The sequence below is a fragment of the Rhododendron vialii genome, chromosome 8a, assembly GCF_030253575.1.
Source record: "Rhododendron vialii isolate Sample 1 chromosome 8a, ASM3025357v1".
In the NCBI taxonomy this organism is placed as follows: domain Eukaryota; kingdom Viridiplantae; phylum Streptophyta; class Magnoliopsida; order Ericales; family Ericaceae; genus Rhododendron; species Rhododendron vialii.
Genome location: NC_080564.1, coordinates 20,604,691 through 20,624,392, shown reverse-complemented (window position 1 = coordinate 20,624,392; position 19,702 = coordinate 20,604,691). Strand labels below are relative to the sequence as shown.

The following is a 19,702-nucleotide window of genomic DNA, read 5'->3' as shown; positions in this document are numbered from 1 at the left end:
TTTGTCAGCCAACAAGGAGATCTCCACAGCTGTAGAGGTAGGGGTAAAGGTGAACATCATGAATGGGATGAGCCAACTTCCAACCCCTAAACCTCCTGACATTCACAGTTCTAGGAGATAAGGAGGAAGCTGCAAAAGTAGCTTTCAAAGGCATCATTGATGCTAATAAGAATCTCTCCAAGTCTGCCATAAAAAGACTCAAGAAGCACAACAAGGAGCAGCTTGTCTGTCCTCAGCATAATCAGAAGCTTTGATGCACCCACATCCTTTTGCCAAGGCAGTATCTTAATTCTTTCATATTCTGCCATTTACAGATTCTTTTGCTTTAAGTTTATTTTATGGCTAAACAACCCCTGAATATTGGCTTTTGGAACATTAGGGGTCTTAATGACCCAATCAAACAAAAGGAGGTTAAATGTTTTGTGAATAATAATAAACTATCACTTGTGGATTTATTAGAGCATAAAATAAAGGAAGAATAGGCTACTAGGGTGATGAAGTATATTTGCCCTCAATGGAATTTTGTGAACAACTACCCTCAAGCTTCATTGGGCAGGGTCTTTGTGTGTTGGGACTCAAATGTTCTCCAAATCCAGGTTATTGATCAGTCAGATCAGTTTATCCATTGTGAAGTGCAGCCTAAATGTGGAGACCCATCCTTCTTTGCAACATTTTTGTATGGAGGGAACATTTTTTTGAATAGGCAAGCCTTATGGGCTAGTCTGCATCACCTAAGTACTACATCCCCTTGGATAGTGCTTGGCGATTTCAATGTAATTAGATTCCCTAGAGAAAAAGTATGGGGCATTGTTTCTTGGCCTTCTTATATGGATGAGTTCAATAACTACTTGTATGCATTACAACTTGATGATCTTAGGTACTCTGGCTACTTCCTTACTTGGGCTAACAAGCAGGACCCCATTCATTTTGTTAGTACGAAACTAGATCGAGTGCTAGTTAATGAGCATTGGATGAGGGTCTTTAATTGTTCCTTTGCTCATTTTCCCACTCCTGGGATATTTGATCACTCCCCAGCCATTACAACCATCCTTCCTGGTCCTAGGAAATCTAGCAAACCTTTTAAGTTTTTTGATTTCCTGGCTGATCATCCGCAGTTTATTACTGTGGTGCAAAAGGTTTGGCGGAGAGTGGTCATAGAGAATCCAATGTTCTCTGTTTGTGAGAAGCTCAAGATGTTGCAAGGTGAGTTTAAGTTAATTAATACTGGAGATTTTAGTGATGTTTCTGCTAGGGTTGTTGACACTAGACAACGCCTAGAAACTTTACAACATTCCATGAGTTCCCATAACCATGTTCCTTCTTTGATTAGTCAGGAAAGAGTGGTTTATAAACAACTTCTCACAATGCTTAGAGCGGAGGAAAGTCTGGCTAGACAAAAGTCTAGGGTTCAATGGTTGAAGTTGGGGGACCAATGCACTTCTTATTTCTTCAAATTTGTGACCAATAGAAGAAATAGAAGTAAGTTAACCAATTTGGTTTTAGAGGATGGGTCACTCACCCATGACATTGAGGTCATTAAGTCAAGTTTTGTTACCTTTTACACAGACTTGCTAGGTACTGCCCATTCTGATTCTTACCATGGGCATAGCAGAATCCAGTAACTAGTCAATATGAAACTTACTAATAACCAAAAGTTTGCAATGATTGCTGAGGTCACAGATCTAGAAATCAAGGACACATTTTGGTCCCTCAACCCCAACAAAGCCCCTGGTCCTGATGGCTACAATGCTGGCTTTTTTAGGAAAGCTTGGCCTATCATTGGCCATGAGGTCCTAGCAGCTGTCAAGACCTTTTTTAGGTCTGGTAAGCTGCTCCGGAAGGCCAACTCTACCATGGTAGGTCTTGTTCCAAAAGTCCCTAACCCATCCAAGGTTGGGGATTTTAGACCTATTTCATGTTGTAATACTGTATACAAGTGCATTGCTAGAATACTTTCCAAAAGACTGCAGAATGTCCTCCCCGACCGAATTGATCCAGTTCAATCAGGGTTTGTTAAAGGGAGGAGGATTGCTGACAATATATTCCTCACTCAAGAACTAATAGAGGGTATCATAAATCCTCATCAACACCAAGATGTGCTCTAAAAATAGATATAAGGAAAGCTTATGATAATGTCAGATGGGATTTTCTTTGGGATATCTTGTCCTCCATGAATTTCCATCCAACAATGATCCAATGGCTTTAAGCTTGTGTTACCACTGCTAATTACACTATCAGTTTCAATGGGAAATCCACTGGTTACATTATGGGGGAAAAAAGGTCTAAGGCAAGGAGACCCTCTGTCATCATATCTCTTGGTCATTGTAATGGAGGTTCTCACCTATTTACTTAGAGAGAAATGCATGTTACCTGATTTTCACTTTCATTGGAGATGTGGGAATACTAAGATCATCAATCTTTGCTTTGCAGATGACCTCATGATTTTTTGTAAGGGTGATTTGTCTTCAATCATCCACATTCAGGAAGCTCTCACTAAGTTCCAAGCTCATGCCTGTGGTCTGTGCTCAGAGTCTTTACTGTATCTGATCAATTCCATTATGGCATATACGGTTTTGTGTGCTTTGGAAGTGCATGTGATTGTGTTCCAAGAACTTGTCACTTCAATATGCTGAAAATTTCTGTTACTGTTGTGCTAGCTCAGCTTTTGCTTAGCTGCCTTCATTGGATTTAGCTGTTTTTTAGCTTACCAAATTGTTTTGACCTACCCTTGGGGGGGTTGTCCCTAGGAATGTTAATACTTTTCTAGGGGGTCGTCCTTAGCTATATTTTATGTCTTCATTTTGCTTTTCTGTTGCTGCTTTTCTGACCCCTATGAGCTGTATTGGATCCCTGCATAAATGTTCAATTCAGGTTCTGCTGGTATGCAATTAAAAGATGCAGGTTCTGTGTGGCTGCTGTATTTGGTTCCAAAGCTGAATTCTCCGTGCTGCTCCCATTGGGCATTTGAAATGTTTTACTGCTGCTATTGCTGTTGTTGTAGTGTATCTCGTTGCTATTGGAAGTTGGCAGTTTGTTGCTGCCATTATTGCTGCTGCTCCTTGAGGCTTGTTTTGCTGATTTTCTGGCCTGCTGATTTATAGTAGGTCTCTATTGATGGATTGGTACTGCTGTTGTCCTTGACTTCGTTTTCCACTACTGTTGCTGCTCAGAAGTTGCTCAAGACAGCAATAGTATATAGTCCTATTTATAGTTCAATTGTTTGGTTGTGATGTAGTCCTAACTATCCTTTGTGGCGGACTGTCATTTGTTTTGTTCCTTCGGCTACTGCTTTATGGTGTTATGTATGCTGCTGCTGTTTGGCGAACAACAGTCAAGAAGCTACTGTTTTGTACGCTGCTAACTGTTAGGGTGGTTGGGCAGCTCCACGAGGTTGGCTCTTGGCCATCCAAGATCATTCCATCATTTTCCTGTGGACTCCACTTTGAAGCATTCGGAAGCCCAACTTGTTGGTTAATTAGTTCCCATGTTCTAGCATTATATGGTTGTCATCCTAGTATGTAAGATATTCTCATACTCTCTCTTTCTTAGTAGTCAGGATACATTAAGTGTATTCCTTTTACCATCTGTTTCGTATCCCTCTATTGGATGGATGGGAAACAAATGTTCCATTTTTTCATATAGTCCTATGTAACCGTTTGGCGTAGGCATTCTCTATTTTCTATGTTTTCTTTTCTTTCTTTTTCTTTTCCTCCTGGGGTATATCCCTTGTAGGTTGTATATTGGGTTAGCCTCTTTTTAATTTCAAGCTGATTTACCCAAAAAGAAATGTATTATTAACCTGCAGGTAAGAAGTGAATGCAACACAATACAATAATAGTGCTCTGCCTGCAAGCTGCTGCTTCTTTTTTTTTTTGATATGTTTTTTTTTATCTGTTTGCCTGTAAGCTAACAATAGACTAAATCAAATAATAGATTTGCAGTTTTTCATGATAAATATACTCTTCTTTTATAAGTATTAAAATTTTATTGAAAAGGCATCAACGGGTGATGCCACCCATGTACTAAAGGAAGCGAGAAATAAAAAGAAAAAGGTCAAATAATAGAAGGCCCTATGCACCCATTTTATACATCAAAAATATCTAATCTAATATCATAAATGGGTTGGATTCAACAATTGCTAAGTCGGTCCAAAATGCGAGTCTATGGAATTTTCCACTGCAAATTGGAGTGTGAAGTAAGCAGGAACTAATTACTCCAGTATTTCTGTGTGACGCAAGCAGGAACTAATTTGATTTCTTCCGCTCATTATTAATTACAAAGGATCTGAACATGGATATTGATTTGCCCCAGTAGACAATCCTTGAAAGCTTATTGGTCATTAAGAAATTGAGGTCTGACTCTAGTATTTTACATAGGCTTCGATATAGAAGTGAGTACTAATTAGGAAATATTCGGTCAGCCCTCTTGGAAGGAAAAAGGAAAGTAGAGTTTTAAGTGGAGAACTGAAGTTTTCCTATGGAAGTCTTGTAAACAAAAAAATTACAAAAGAGTACCACGGCTCCTTTTGGAGACGCACATTGCGAGTACAGCTTTGGGAGATCGATCACAAGGCCACGCGAGTCAAGACTGAGAAAAAACAGGCATAAAAGAGCAAAAGAAATACCGGTGAGAGGCTAAATCCTTTAGTAAGGTTGAGGATGAAACCTCGTAAATTTTATTGATTGATATTCTGCATATGATTTTTCCGTGCATACGTTATTTATCGTTCTTGGCTCATTAGTTAATTTGCACGGAAGTGGGATGTGGATTCAATTTAAAATACGTTTTCTCCATAATTTGATATCATCCTATCAATCGAATTGATTGGTTCATCAAAGTAAATATATTTAAGTACTGGATACTTATTTATTAATATGGATACAGTTGATGATTTGGAATAAAAATTTGAAGCAAAGAAGAACATATTTTGGTAGAAATAAAAAGGGCTTATCGAAATACCTAGTGTAATTAGTTCTATGCTTCATAATACGATTGATTTGTAATTATTTGTTTATTTGAAACTTTTTTTGATCATATTCATTGCTAACCGTCATAGATAAATATTTTAATTAAAGTCATTAATAAAATTATCTCGATTATTCTGAAAATTTGTCGATGGAGATCGAACTAAAAGTTTTCGTCTTGAAGCCTTGGGAAAATTATAAAATAGTTCTACGTCGGAGTTTTGGAGACGCGCAACTTGGGAGATCACAAAATAATTGTGAGTTTTGTTGATTTATGTATTTCTGTCGAATGATTAATTTCTTTTTACGGGTTTTTACAAGTGAGAGGCTTTGCCTTGAGTAAGGTCAAGGATAGTGGCAGCTCCTAAAATTTTAAGAAGAGTGTTCAAAAATCTCTACTACCTCTAGAAATCACAACTATATATATGTATACACAGAAAATTATTTGTTAGGTTGTACACTACCTTTTTACACTACATTTTATATGGGGGTCCACTTCGAACTGTTTGGATTATCAAAGTTAATATTTAAGTACTAAGTATTTACTGTGATTTGTTAATATGGATATAATTGATGATTTGGGCAAAAAATTGAAGTAGAGGAAGCACATATTTTATTTTAATAGAAATAAAAGGACTTAACTAAACACTGTCCATGATGATTTACATATTTTTGATAGAGAAATTTGAAAATTATTAATAAAACTATATCGATTATTCTAGAACGTGTTGATATTATCGTAAAATACATTCTATAAAAATCTGTCTTCCAGTTTGTGCTCATTTTTAGATATTTTCATAAAAAAATGCTTTGTAAACTCTTTGCATTTAAGCCCTGTTCCAGAAATAGGAATAAGTATTTATTTTTTAAGAAGGCAATTTTAAGCTCAAAAATCATGTGTTTATACAAATAATTTTTCTAGCAATATGGATCTTGTTTGATATATCTCATTGAGATATTTTAAATGGTGTAAAAAAAATAAAAAAATAATTTTTTATTTACATTATTTTTGAGTTTGAAAATGTGAAATAAACTGCATATTTTTTAAAATGATTTCTAGAACGGGGCCTTAGTAATTCATGTCTTTATTTAACATGATTTTATTGTGGTTGACTAGACGAATAAATTTCCCTTAAACGTTTTTCACAAAAGTTAATCATGTTTTTGAAAAAAAGATTTTCCCAGATTTTCCGTTGGAAGGAGAAATTTTGTTTGAATCGTTTGGGCGGAACTTATTTCACAAGCCCCCATCAAGTGATACCACATCCACGCTAATTCGCTACACACCCCCATCGCACCGCTACAAAAACTCCTCTGACCACCCCTTAGTTCCATCAAACGGTTCCCACCGAGGCAACACACTAACACTCCTACCCCAGCGCCACACTTCCTCCCAATTCCCACTGGATCGAGATTCTCTTCCCAGTTTCCAAATCAGCGCACGAAAACGTCCTCTACGCGTCTCGCCACCTCCTTAACGACCAAGTAAAATCTCAATCCAGTCAAACGGTATGATAAAATCTCTCATCAGATCTACACGCCCCTCGGGGTTTTCAGAAAAATCTTACCGTTTTGTATTCACAGACAGAGGGAGTTAGGGTTTCGAGAAAATCTTACCGTTTTGGCCTGGTCGCGGAGATGGTGAGGCCCTCCGAGAACTGGGAGCGGCTGGTGCGGGCGACGCCGCAGAGGGAGAAGCTCCGGCAGCCGCGGCAGCCACGATAGGGCACCGAGGTGGATCGCCGGCTCTGTGCCGCCGTCGCTCACCAACATCGACCTGATCTTGCAGGCCGCCGACGAGATTCAGTCCGAGGACCCCAATGTCGCCTGAATCCGTACGTGAATTTCTACTCTCGGTTAACGTTCTCTCTTTGATTTGCTGTGGGCTCGTCTGTCTGTTGTGGATTTTTTGTATGACAAAGATGCGTATGTGTTTAATTTCGGAATGCATATGTACTGTTTAGGAAGGCTTGTATGCGTGCTTTGTTTTTATCAGGACTTTTAAGAGCTAATGATGGAGTTTATTGCAAAGTGCGGGAGACCAATAAAGCAAAAAAGAAAGGCCATACCTGTGGCTTTTGGTGCTAACTGATAAGTAACTGGTTCATGGGGCGAAGAGTCTTTCGATAATACCTTCAAAGCGGGAGAGCCTTTAGAATTAAGTAACTATTTTATCCATTGTGTGGTTTATTTGAGTGCCTGCCTGCTTAATGCCACATTGGTGACAAAATGATTCCTTGAGGTGGTACAGGTTGTATAATAGGTTATAGTCTATGAAGCACGGGTACGCCAGAAACAATGGCGTACACGTACCTGGTACGGGTACGGGTACGGGTACGCACTGGGTACGCCGGAAACGCACCGGGTACGCCGGAAACGCACCGGGTACGTTCGTATGTTTAGGGTACGGCATGGGTACGCAAAATACTCTGATGGGTACGCAAAGAAGAAGAAGAAGCAGACAAAGAAGAAGAAGATCAAAGAAGAGAGAGAGAGAGAGAGAGGGAGAGAGAGGGAGAGAGACCTGTCGATCTGATCCACTGCTACTGCGAGAGAGAGAGACGTCGGACGGAGAAGAGAGACTTTGGCGACGGCGAGATGATGATTGATGGTGATGACGAGAGAGAGAGACATCGGACGATGATGATGATCGACGGCGAGAGTCACAGAGAGAGTCGACGGCGAGAGTCAGAGGGAGAGTCGGCTATGTGAAGTTCTGATCCCTAATTCAGAGTCATACGTATATTTAAAGGGTTATTACACTCCAGTCCTTAGACATTAACATATGCAACAATCTGGTCCCTAAATATATGAAAGTTTGCACTTCAACCCCTGGTCTCTTTTAGATTTGTATTTTATTAAGAAATATAAAAAAAAAATTATAACTAATATAATGATATGATTATACATGAGTTATACATTATTCATAAAAACTCAAGCATATTAAAATTATAAAACATAATAAAAAATAAATGTGTCGTACCCCTGCCGTACCCGTACCCTACTTTTTTGGGGTTTTGCCGTTTCCCGTACCCGTACCCGTACCGTACCCGTACCGCGTACCGGTACCCGTGCTCCATAGGTTATAGTGTTCTCCCAGCTTCACATCCCAAGTTTCCCTGCTTCATAATCTATCTAAATCACCTTTGCCATATAAGATCTCTTCTCACGTTTCGTATTATTTATGGGTTTGCATGAATTTAAGCCTTATTTTGAAGAAAGTACCAAAAACATGGTATTCTGTTTGGGGCTCCTACAGGGTTTGGTTTTCCTATCAACAATTGGATGGGATTTTTTTTTTTTAATTTCTTAAAGCACTTGTTTTCTACGTGCAATAATTTTATAACCACACACAAACACTTACACCCACACACCCACAAAGGGAGTGGGCCCCACACACACTGCACACCTCCAGTGTGTGCGGGGCCCACCCCTTTTGTGAGTGTGTGGTTGTAGCATTTTCCTTTCTATGTGCTATGATGGGATGTGTTTTCTTTTTAGTTTAGACTAAGGATACATTACAAAACGTTACTTCCTATGCAACGTACATGTCTGGTTGTACTAGCATATTTTGGGAATTGGGGACTAAGAACATGAAGTATAGATAATGTATGATGGATTTATGATACTTCATAAACTTTTGATAAATCTGATGGTACATCTGACACGGTTGTTTTTGTTATTTTCTCTTTGGATTTTAGTTTGTGAGCAGGCATATACTATGGCACAAAATCTGGACCCTAACAGTGATGGTAGAGGTGTTCTTCAATTTAAGACCGGTCTGATGTCTGTGATCAAGGTACTACCATTTGGTTGATGAAGAATGATTCCCCATTAGAGTTGTTATTTAACTAGACTAACTTAGTCACCGCGTGACTATGTTTGATTTTCGTTATTGATTTGAGAATCTGATCATATGAGGCAGCAAAAACTTGCCAAAAGGGATGGCGCTAAAATAGATCATAACCGTGATGTGGAACGCTTGTGGGAATTCTATCAACTGTATAAGAGGCAGAGTGGATGATATGCAAAGAAAGGAGTAGAAATTACGGGAATCTGGACCTTCCCGTGCTAATTTGGGAGAGTATGGCCTTCTTATGTGCTTTTTTGGTTTCCTTTTTTCCTAGTATGATTCTTTTACAGGAACATAGTTTCATCCATAACTTGTTTGAAAGTTAGTCCTACACTACGACTTAAATTGTTATATGCTTTACATGTGAATTGCCCCTTACCTTCAGTTATCACACATAAATCCCTAAATCCATGTGATTTTGGACTTGTGTACGTGCACAACTAAAACAGCTAGCAGAAATCTAAAATTACTGTAATGCTCTTGTTATCTTTTTCTTCTCTTTTCCCTATCTCTTTTCTGTATAGTATATGCAGCAAGATATGCACGTATATGATTTGATGCCTAGTTATGTCAAAATTTCCAACCAATTCCTGATAAATATGACCATTGAATTGTTTATTGGGTACAACTAAAAGCATTATCCCATCATAAGATGGACTGCTAGGGGTAATTGGCTTTTACCTTATTAAATTGATGGAAAATGGCGGCACCAAAAAAAAGTTTAGGAAAGGCATTGGTTGGATGGTTCTTATGCCAAAGCCTTAACTAGATATTAACTAGGTATTGGCTGGAACATTAAAGACTGTGACTTGATATTGGCTGGAACATATGCTGGATGATGGAGCGCCTGCTTGGGATATTAAGTAGATATTGGCTGGAACATTTAAGGCTGTGACTTTTCATGAGCCTTGTGACTTTTCATTTAGGAATTTTGACCACATATTCAATTTATGAAACCATTAGAGAACACATTCATCCTACCCAACCATCTAGGGAATAGTAAATAGTCTTTGGTATTAAACACATTAGGAACCTATAAATTGATGTATGTCAAGAGTATGAAGGTATGAATGAATATGTACAATATCCTACAGCTTTAAGCTCTTAAGATTGTGTGATGCTATCCTTTTTCTTTGGTGTGATACTAAAGAGGCCCTAGGTGTGATGCTTAAGGTAGTTTAGGTGTGACTGAGGCCTAGAATTCTTTTATCTATCTACTGTTCACAGCCCGAAAACAACCCATTTTCTTTGTGCTTTGATCATCTTAATCCTCTTCAATTCTGTCCTACATCAGTTTTGGTATCGGAGTGAGAGTAGCATCATGTCTACACGATCTGGCAGACCGTTTAGAGTAAGATTAAGCGATTTCCAGTGTGATGAGATTGTGTTAAAAATTGTGGCACAGTTGGAAAGTTGTAATCTATGCATTAGTATTCTGGGTGGCTAAACAACTCAACCTAATTATAAGTCTCAAAAAAAGAAAAAAATGAACCTAATGATGGTGAAAGAGTTAGTAAACAAGGCGAGAACTCCGCAAATAACAGTCCTGATTAAAATTGTGAGAATCAAGCGACCAAGCGGTAGACCAACGCGCAAATCCCTCTCAAAGGCAGCAATTTATGCAATTAATGTATTTAGTAATAGTGGCTGGAATTGGTTGGGTTACTATGACTAGCGACTATGCATGGTTTTGATGCAAGTTTGATTTGTTCCGTTTCACCTTTGTTACCCAAACAGCAGCCCAAGAGGGGGGTGGGGTGAATTGGGTTACTAAATAAAATACCAAAATGATGAATTAACCAAATATATAACTATGTAACAATAGACAGGAAATAAAAGAGTTACAAAAGAGAGATAGCACAGAGTTATAGTAGTTCGGTCCGAACTTGTCCACTGCTCAGCCTAGTCTACTAGCCTAAGTAGTCACTGTTGCCCTAATCAACCAACCAGCTTCGTGTGCCAATTAAGCTTTGCAGCCAATATGCGAAATTTCCCGAGGAGTTGGCCCAACCGCTAGAGTTACACTCCCAAGCTCTAAAACCAAGTTTCGAGAACTCTGACCAGCTCTGAAGGAAAAGCCCCTGAATACAGAGGATATGAAACCCTCTTTACAACTGATGAAATTATAAGGTAAAATGGTTCTCTCTCTCAAAGAGTGAATAAGAAATTTGATGGCTCACAAAGATCTCATAAGAAATAATACAATGAAAGAATTTGCGTGAAGAAGATAAGTATTGCTCTCTATATTGATCTTATAACTTGTTGAGTTCTTCATCTGCAGAAGCTCTTTTATAGCCACTAATACGACTGTTTGAGATCTATCCATTAAGTCGTAAATCTTCTTGAGCAGCTAATATAATTTTGCCATGGAGCCCTATCACTATAATGGCAAGAGCCCTATCGCTGTAAAAACTAAATTTGCCATGTTCCTATGCCTTAACTGCAAAGCTTCAGAAGTCAAAAATGGCGAAAAGAGCTTCAGAATGCACGAATGGTTGGACAATCGGTCGACTCCTTTGGAAGCCGGTCAACCGCCCATGGTAACTAGAGGTCCGCTGTAGTGAAACTCAGAATTGGGCCTATTTGGCTCTAAAGAAATTTGGGCCAAAGGCTAATGTTTAAAATGTCTTACAAGGGCCAACTTGAAAATATATTTTTAAGAAATAAGTTTTTGTCATGAAATATAATCAAATTCAATTAGTTCTAACATCCATTTTGTTCTTGGTTTGTGTTGTGGGTAGTTCTGATGGTTATTGTAAATTGGCAGAGCAGCGGAGATGGTCTGCGTTGTTTCCTGGTGGTGGAAGTGGTGGAGGTGGTCACTAGTGTTAAGTTAGGGTTCAGGCTTAGGGTAGTTGACGAAGAGGAAGAGATGGGTAGAAATGTAACCAGTGGATTTGTCTTTCCCAGTCTCAAAATTGGCTGGTGCAGTTAACATTGTGTTAAATGGGATGAACATTGTGATTGTGCTTACAAGTCCTCAAACGACCGGGATTTCCGTGCTGATAATGGAGGGCAGGTCGGCAATACGCACATTGACTGCATCACAGTCGTCAAAGGGAAGTTTGCCCTAAATTATTTGTCTTAGTTTTGAAAGGCAACTGATTTTGCCACTCCCCTATTTGTTAATGTTACTCCCCTTTTTGTTTTTATTAGGGTCAATTTACTAAAACACCCTTGCATATGGAAAGTGAGAAAATGCTAGCATCATAAAGTGCAAGGGTGTTTTAGTAAATTCACCCTTATAAACACAAATAGAGGAGTGGCAAAATCATTAACCTTTTGAAATTTCAATTTGTTTTCCACTCGGAGGCGTGTGTATTTACTCTGTCAAGTTTGTGTTGTTTACTATGATGCTTGTTGTGTCAGTTGAAGGGATAGAAATTAAGAAAAAACTTTTCCATGCTTCAAAGAGCCTGGCGATGTGGTTTTCCATTTTCTATTCCTTTTCGGGCTTCCTATACGTGGAAGCCTTATGGATTTCTCTAACCTATATAGGGTTCTGGCAGAAAGAAACATGGCCTGAATGATGCTGTATCAATAAATAAATTAGAAATAGAGGAGTGGTATTTTTATGTACTCCTTATTGGCCTGGGTTAGTGCTTATGGTATTTCTGACTATAGAAGCAACATTCTACTATATAGTGCGTCACGGAGCAGAATGAAGGAAAAAAGATTCTGTAGCTGATCCAAATTGATTTGGACATTATGGCTTAGTTTGGTTTGGTTTAGCAGCAGCATTCTGTTCCCTGTATAGTTTGTCCATATTTAAGTCACCTTCAGGTGGCTTGTACACCTAACACCGGAAGTCCTGGTTTGAAAACGCTGTATGGAATTTTGGCTAGTTATGATCCTGAACTTGCAATTGCAGAAATGACAAATTCGATCACAGCTTGTTAGCTTGAAATTTCTTAAAGAAGTTGTCCTCTTCATATTTCCGCTTGTTCATAGGGAACCTAAACCTTGAATTTGGCCGTTGCTTATTGTTTCAGGTTGGAACTCAGATCTTCAGAAATGAAAAAGGTTTTTGCTACATTGAGGGCCTTGGTTGAGGTGATGGAAGCACCGAGCAAAGATGCAGCTCCTGATGGTGTAGGAAGACTTATTGTGGAGGAGGTAAGTCTTCGCTTCTGGTGTTGAGTTTCATTACTCTGGCTTTAAGTTTTTGACCATTCTTTGATCTAAGTCTGGCTCGCAGAGACTGTTGATATTTGTAATATATATGTCATCATGGAAGCTTGATAGACTGAATGTTTTAGTTTATTGTATGATTCAGGTAAGAAAGATAAAAAAATCAGATGCACCATTATTAGGGGAGCTCACACCCTACAACATCGTCCCTCTGGAAGCACCATCATTAACAAATGCTATTGGGTTTTTTCCAGAAGTCAAACCTGGATTTATTTACAGTGCATTTATTCATTGCTCCTGCTCTTGTATACGTGATTCACATGTTTTGTACTAATATTGGCCTCTATCTAGTTTTTTGTTCAGTCTATGGTTGTTTCATCAGAGAGTTGTGGACAGACACATATCATGTTATTTGTAGATTTCTTGGACGTGATAAGCATTGGATTGTCTGTTGCTATATTACAGACCTCTACTTGTCAGCTCTGCTATTTAAACATATGCTTTCATAATTAATGAATTCATGTCTCAGTAAACTTCTTTTTCTGTGATCTGTCCAGGTTAGAGGTGCAATATCTGCTCTTAGATACTCTGAAACTTCAGGTTTCCAGCTGGTTTTGAACTTCCTGCACTGCGGGATGTGGGCATGTTTGATCTTCTGGAATACGCGTTTGGCTTTCAGGTTGCATGTTCTTATACCCCTGTTTTTGACACTTTATTTGGATGATTACTTTGTCCACTGTGTTTTAATCTTCATGTTTATTGTATGACAATTGATGGGATTGTTGAGTCGACTGGGATCAATATCAATGCTGGTATAAAATGGAGAACAGACTCTTGGTGTGCCAAGCATATAAGATTAGGGCTGTAAACGAACCGAATCGAGCCGAACCCTGTTAAGTTCGGCTCGGGTTCGTTAAGGTATGAGTTCGGCTCGGGTTCGGCTCGAGTTCGATTCGAGCCTGAACAACTTGGCTCGAGTTCAGCTCATTAAAATTTTTCAAGGCTCGGGTTCGGCTCGGTTGGGTTCGTTAAGATAATAGTCTGGCTCGAGTTCGGCTCGGATTTGGCTCGGGTTCGATTCGAACTTGAACATCTTGGCTCGAGTTTGGCTCGTTAAACTCAAATGAATCGAGCCGAGCCGAATCTAAGCTCGAATTGGGCTCATCAAGACTCAGGTTTGATTTGGCTCAGCTCATTAAACTCAAGCGAACCCAAACTCTCTCATTGATCGTATAGAATTTGGGAGAAAAATAAGTAGGTAAATACTAATGCCACGATGTCTTTCTTTAATGCCACGAAATTTTAACAGGTTTGACAATTATGTCCAAGTCTCTCTCTCCTTTTTCACTCTCTCTTTTCTTTAGTACCCACTTTCTCCCTCCACTACTCTCTTCCTCTGGTTACTCTCCCAGTCTAATTCCTGTAACTTAATTGACCAATTGCTCAAGAACGAGAGATTTGAGACAACTCCGAATTTGCTTTGCGACCATTCTCGGATGCATACCTAGTCGGTCGTCCGGCCGGTTGTACATACCCACCCCCTAGAGATCATGACCCCTTCTTCTTGATGAATTTGTGATTACCTTCTTTGATCTTTGAATCATGCACAGAATCACACCGATTATTCAATTTCTACTGATCTAAACCATTACAATTATTGACAAAGGGGACGAAATTGAAGATGCTACCATCATATATCTAAGCAGAGATATAGAAATGGACAATATATTCGAGTCTATTTTCTTTTTCCCGAATAATCGACAACAGTAATTGCTCTGCCTATCATCTATGGGCATGGATAGATTGTGGGTTCAAAGAGAGATTTGATATGATGAGGGAGGGAATGGAAGGAGATTGTGGTTTCTGCACGAGCTCTGTGTTGACGGTAAGATTGTGGGCAGTGGTGGTTGTTTTCAAGTGAGAAATAGAACATAGGAGAAGGAGAAAATTGGGTCTTGCTGTCACGGTGGAGGAGAAGAGAGAGATCCGAGATGGGGTGTGCAGGTTGAATGGAGAGAGAGAGAGAGAGAGAGAGAGAGAGAGAGAGAGAGAGAGAGAGAAGTCTGTCTCGGTTTGATTGAGATTTTGAGAGAAAAGTCTGTCTCAGTTTGATTAGAGGGTATAACAGTCAGCCTATAAAAATTGTCGTGGCATTAAAGGAAATCATCGTGGCATTATCCTTGTCCAAATAAGTATTGAATTATATATACAACCTTAAAATTTTTTACATTTACAAATAGACCCCTATTGAATTATTAATTAAATTTAAGTATAGGTTCGCGAACCTAACCGAGCCGAATACCGTTAGGCTCAGGTTCGGCTCATTTACGGAACGAGCCTAGAATTGAGGTTCAAGTTCAGTTCGTTTAGCAGACGAATCGAACTCGAACGAGCTCTTACCGAACCGAGCCTCGAACAGTTCGCGAATGGCTTAGTTCATTTACAGCCCTATATAAGATCCCAGTAGACGTCCCTCTTGCATCTTGCATTTTCTTGTTTTATTTTACCTGTTGGCAATATTGTGATTCTCTAAAGAGGACAACACTTTGATTCCCGTAAATCATCTCTGTTCCTAACCAACACATTGTAGCTGGACAAGCCAATTAAGTCCAACTGGAAGATAAAGTGCGTATGATGCCTATGGAATAGACTTCTAGAAGAGAAGTGCCTATGTGTGGCACTATTACCAATAAACTCCTACTATTAAGCTCTAATAAGTTCAACCCTTGTCTTATGCTGCTTCTACATAACATTTCCCCCGCCTTGGGTAAGCATGTAGCCGAGCAGCCCATCTGGTTTTATGTCAATCTGTACCATCCTGCTATCCTGCTGTTTTTTGCAAAAGGTTGAAGAAGCTGCGAAGGGACTTTCTTTGGGCCTGGACTGGGTAGAAGTTCAACTATCACGTGTTAACTGGATATTGTTTGCAATTCCTTTGGCGAAGGGGGCCTTGGTGCTCTGTAAGGCTTTGCTGGGAAAATGGCTCTGTCCTTGTGCTTGCGAACAAGATAGATTCTGGATGAAAGTGGTGGGTTCGAAGCATGGACAAAGTTGGAGTGGTTGGGCTACTGCTGAGGAGTTCGGGGCCCATTGGAAGGGCTTGTAAGGATATTTTGCCTGTGCGGGACTTATTTGAGAAGTCTATCAACATTCTGGCCAACATGGTGATATTTGGAGGCAGAATTGGTGTGGTGAGGCGCTGCTTGAAGTCTTCCTGGCCGTACATGGTGGTGGTGGTCGGTGAAGGATTACTTGATCATACAGGATTGGAGGTTGTGATACAAGGTGGGGGTTTTCCGTGGAATGGCATTTGGAAGGCAAGGTGCTTTCTGTAGTTGCTTTCCTTGCTTGGATGGCGACTCAAGGGAAAATTATGAGTATTGACAACCTTGTCAAAAGGAGGAATGCTGTAATAAACTGGTGCTGCATGTGACAAAATGAGCGAGAGCCAGTCCTCACTCGTCCTTTTCCCTTTGGTACGTTCGGGATCGTTTGGGTGCTTGATGGGATGTGGCTGGGTTGCTGGAGAGCTGGAGAGGTGCGGATGTAGTAAAGAAGAGGAGGAAAGCGTGGGTGCTTGCTCCTCTTTGCCATATTTTTTCCTTTGGTGGGAGTGGAGTAGAAGAACTTTCTATGGAGTGGAGTAGTCAGTATTTCATGTAAAATGCAGTTTTCTGTGCATTTTGTATAGCTGGGTCTTTCTTTTTGTGAACCAGAGTGTGGATTCTGTATTTAATTTATTAATTTCCTTTCCTGTAAGTAGTCTGGGCCTTTGTCTATCCTTTCAGTTTTAGGGCGGCATCCTTTTGATGCATTTTTTTTGTATAAATGATACAAATATTACCTCTCTAAATAAGGATAAAAGATATGAGGAATATTGGATTGAGGATTGAAGGAACGAACGAAAAAACTGATGAGGATGCATTTTTTTTGTATAAATGATACAAATATTACCTCTCTAAATAAGGATAAAAGATATGAGGAATATTGGATTGAGGATTGAAGGAACGAACGAAAAAACTGATGGGGGCAAGATGAGACTTATGCTGTGGTTGAAAGAGAGGAAGAAATTGGTGTTCAGAGAGAGAGAGAGAGAACCCTTGGTTTAATCAATCAAAAAGGTGTTCCATGGTTGAAGTTGGTCTTAGATTGTTGTCTGTAGCAGTAATTTTGCTTGGTGTCTAGGTCCCTGATAATTTAATCGAGTATGTTTTCCCTTACCCAACATATTAAAACAGAGAGGTTTGGTTTGGGAATCATTGTTAGTTCTTAATGTTTGCAGTTCGTTATATGGGATTGATCTCTTTGTCTGCCATTGTTTTGTTGTGCACAGTCTTGGTTTATCAGTAATCTTCTCGTCCTTTTCTTTTGGTTTTGTTTTTCTGTTTCACCGCTTGGCTTATCATGCTGAACATTACAGAAAGACAATGTAAGGAACCAATGTGAGAATGATGTGCTTACTGTAGCAAATGCCCAGTCATGACTTGGAGTGCCTGGTGAGGCTGATCCGGTGAGTGATGCAGATGACATTAGTTCTTGGCACAACTTTTTCATACTCTCGGTAAGCTGTTTGTCTTAATTTTATCAGTTTTTTATGAAACCTGACTTTTTTCCCACAGAAATATAAGTAGCATGTTTTTCTCATTTAAATCTGAATACATAGATGTCCATTACTTGCATTCTGTGTTGTCCATATGAATGTTGTGACAACGTGTTACCAGTGGCCTCTTGACTTTGAGCATTGAAACAAGCTTATGGAAGATTGTTATAAGTAAAGTCTGAATCAAAGAGGCCAAGAATCGAAATTGATCATTTTTGAACTACTAAACCCCAGATTTTTTAAAATAGGTGCTGTCTTGCAAAAGAGGCCTTTATAAGTCTCTGGTACCAAGAAAATTACAGATTGCCCGACTTGTTGAACTGTGTAAAACAAAAACTATGGTGCATATGGCTATTGTACTTCTTTGGCTGGAGTACGTTCAGAATTCAGAGGTCAAAGTCAAGTATCATTTGGTACTTTTGCATGCAACTCATATTATGGTTGGCCACTTGGCATGATTCTGTTGGTGTAAATAGTTTGTGCCACTGATACGGCGATACCTATCAGGAAAAAAACTGTGCCATGGAAGCTAGTAGTTCATGTTTCCCTTCTGTTGTGTGCTGCTAATGTCGTAGTAGTATCTTCTATTGCATTCTTGATAGACACTGTACTTCTGTTATCATAAAGGCATATGTGATTTCCTTTGGCAGAAAATAGATGAGAAGGCTATCACAGGAGTTTCTTGAAGGTGCTGGATAACTATATAACATGGTGCAAATATTTGCGGATGCGTCTTGTATGGAATAGGTAGTCTCTGAAGCCTGCTGCTATTTTGAATTGTCAGAAGTTACTATTAATGCCCTATATGCTTCTAATACTATATATTTTCTTGGACAGTCTTGAAGCCATTAATAGGGAAAGGAAGTTTTTTTTGCTTTCTTTGTATTTCCTTGTATGGGGTGAAGCTGCAAATGTCTGTTTCCTTCCTGAATGCATTTGCTATATATTTCACAATGCAAGTCTTTGTTGTTCTTTCGATAAGTACCATGCAAGTCTTTTCTTAATTAGGTTTGGTTTTGTTTTGTTTTTTGGACATCTTAATTATGGTTTGTTGATTTGGTAGCTTGTCTTTTTTGTCATTCTCCACGTGGAACAAACAAACGTTTGCGGTTTTTTTTTCTTTTTTCCAACCTATTATAAAGCTATTCATTTTTGCGCTGTTATATTCATCAGTTATACTACGTTTTCAATTCAGAAGTCAGAATTTTGTGTTTCTTGACTTTTCACACTTTTTATTGAATAGCTTGTGTTTTTTTTTTTTTTTTGGATAAACCAGCTTGAAATAGAAAAAAAAGATAAGCGAATATACAGCCTACAAGGGGCATACCCTTGGAGGAAAACAAAACAAAATTTACATAGGAAAACGAATGTTTCAATCCCCTCTAGAAAGAGGAAAAGGAAACACACGACAAAAAGGCTAATTGCAGCCCTGATATACATCGAAACTAACATGCCACAGGCCTTTACAAAACCAATTTACACATGAATATGCCACAAGCCTTTACAAAACCAAATTACACATGAATATGCCACAGTCCTTTACAACACTGGGAGTGCCATAAGGACGGCTGGAACTTTGATTTATCATTTGACGATTTTAAGGGGCCTTCATCACGAATCATGGTGTGACGCGCGCACATACGCTCATACACGTACACGCATATACGCGCCCGCCTGCGAATAGTTCCTGCGTGTAGGCGGGCGCGCGCGGCTTGTAGATAAAACTTCGTAGCCAGCCCCAAGGAACCCTCGCTATGCCCGAGGCCAGAAGAAGGAGCTGGCAATTATCAAACAACCGTAACTAACCGAAGGAAAGAGAGACGGCCTTCCCCCCAATAGCTGGGGGGAGCAAGGGGGGTTTCCTTTCTGAGTTCCTGTAGCTAAAACCCCCCACCTTTTGCGACTTCAGGAGTGAAAGGGATAGCATCACTTGGCCAGCATCAAAAGCACACACACTGGACAGAATGAAGAGAACACAAGGCTGAATAAGATAGCAGCAGAACACAGCAGCAAAACATCTACATAACAGGCAGCAAAACAGCTGCATAATACATAACAGGAGAAGCTGTAGCAGAGAACTACGCAGCACCCATTACTGGACAGCAGAATCACCTCATGGTACATCAACAGAACAGCAGCAGAAGAATGGAATAA

At 39.4% G+C, this 19,702-nt stretch overlaps 2 protein-coding genes across 9 annotated transcripts; both read left to right on the top strand.

Annotated features, from left to right (window-relative positions):
• The first annotated feature begins 494 nt into the window (after positions 1-494).
• Positions 495-1,622, top strand: LOC131298648 (uncharacterized). Its single transcript, XM_058324124.1, has one exon. It carries the CDS (start codon positions 495-497, stop codon positions 1,620-1,622), a length of 1,128 nt encoding a protein of 375 aa, XP_058180107.1.
• A 4,608-nt stretch (positions 1,623-6,230) lies between these two features.
• LOC131336234 (callose synthase 10-like) lies at positions 6,231-18,404 on the top strand. 8 transcript variants are annotated; one of them, XM_058372005.1, is made up of 11 exons: positions 6,244-6,799; positions 8,666-8,763; positions 8,890-9,063; positions 11,113-11,357; positions 11,559-11,836; positions 12,810-12,933; positions 13,094-13,204; positions 13,506-13,627; positions 17,369-17,458; positions 18,199-18,295; positions 18,386-18,404. In XM_058372005.1, the coding sequence occupies exons 5-9, from the start codon at positions 11,769-11,771 to the stop codon at positions 17,379-17,381; spliced, it is 438 nt and encodes a 145-aa protein (XP_058227988.1). In that variant the 5' UTR covers positions 6,244-6,799; positions 8,666-8,763; positions 8,890-9,063; positions 11,113-11,357; positions 11,559-11,768; the 3' UTR covers positions 17,382-17,458; positions 18,199-18,295; positions 18,386-18,404. The 8 variants fall into 8 exon arrangements, with proteins under 8 accessions (XP_058227982.1, XP_058227983.1, XP_058227981.1 ...); XM_058371999.1 differs by lacking the exons at positions 17,369-17,458; positions 18,199-18,295; positions 18,386-18,404 and having other exon boundaries at positions 6,231-6,799; positions 8,890-9,048; positions 11,168-11,357; positions 13,506-13,765; XM_058372000.1 differs by lacking the exons at positions 17,369-17,458; positions 18,199-18,295; positions 18,386-18,404 and having other exon boundaries at positions 6,231-6,799; positions 11,585-11,836; positions 13,506-13,765.
• Positions 18,405-19,702: the final 1,298 nt, after the last annotated feature.

Bases quoted from the DNA above. Each gene is read 5' to 3' on its own strand.
- LOC131298648 (XM_058324124.1), top strand. From the start codon at position 495: ATGAAGTATATTTGCCCTCAATGGAATTTTGTGAACAACTACCCTCAA.
- LOC131336234 (XM_058372002.1), top strand. From the start codon at position 11,769: ATGAACATTGTGATTGTGCTTACAAGTCCTCAAACGACCGGGATTTCC. The intron at 11,837-12,809 runs GTCGGCAATACG...TTATTGTTTCAG, and splicing joins GTGCTGATAATGGAGGGCAG to GTTGGAACTCAGATCTTCAG. The intron at 13,205-13,505 runs GTCAAACCTGGA...TGATCTGTCCAG, and splicing joins CTATTGGGTTTTTTCCAGAA to GTTAGAGGTGCAATATCTGC.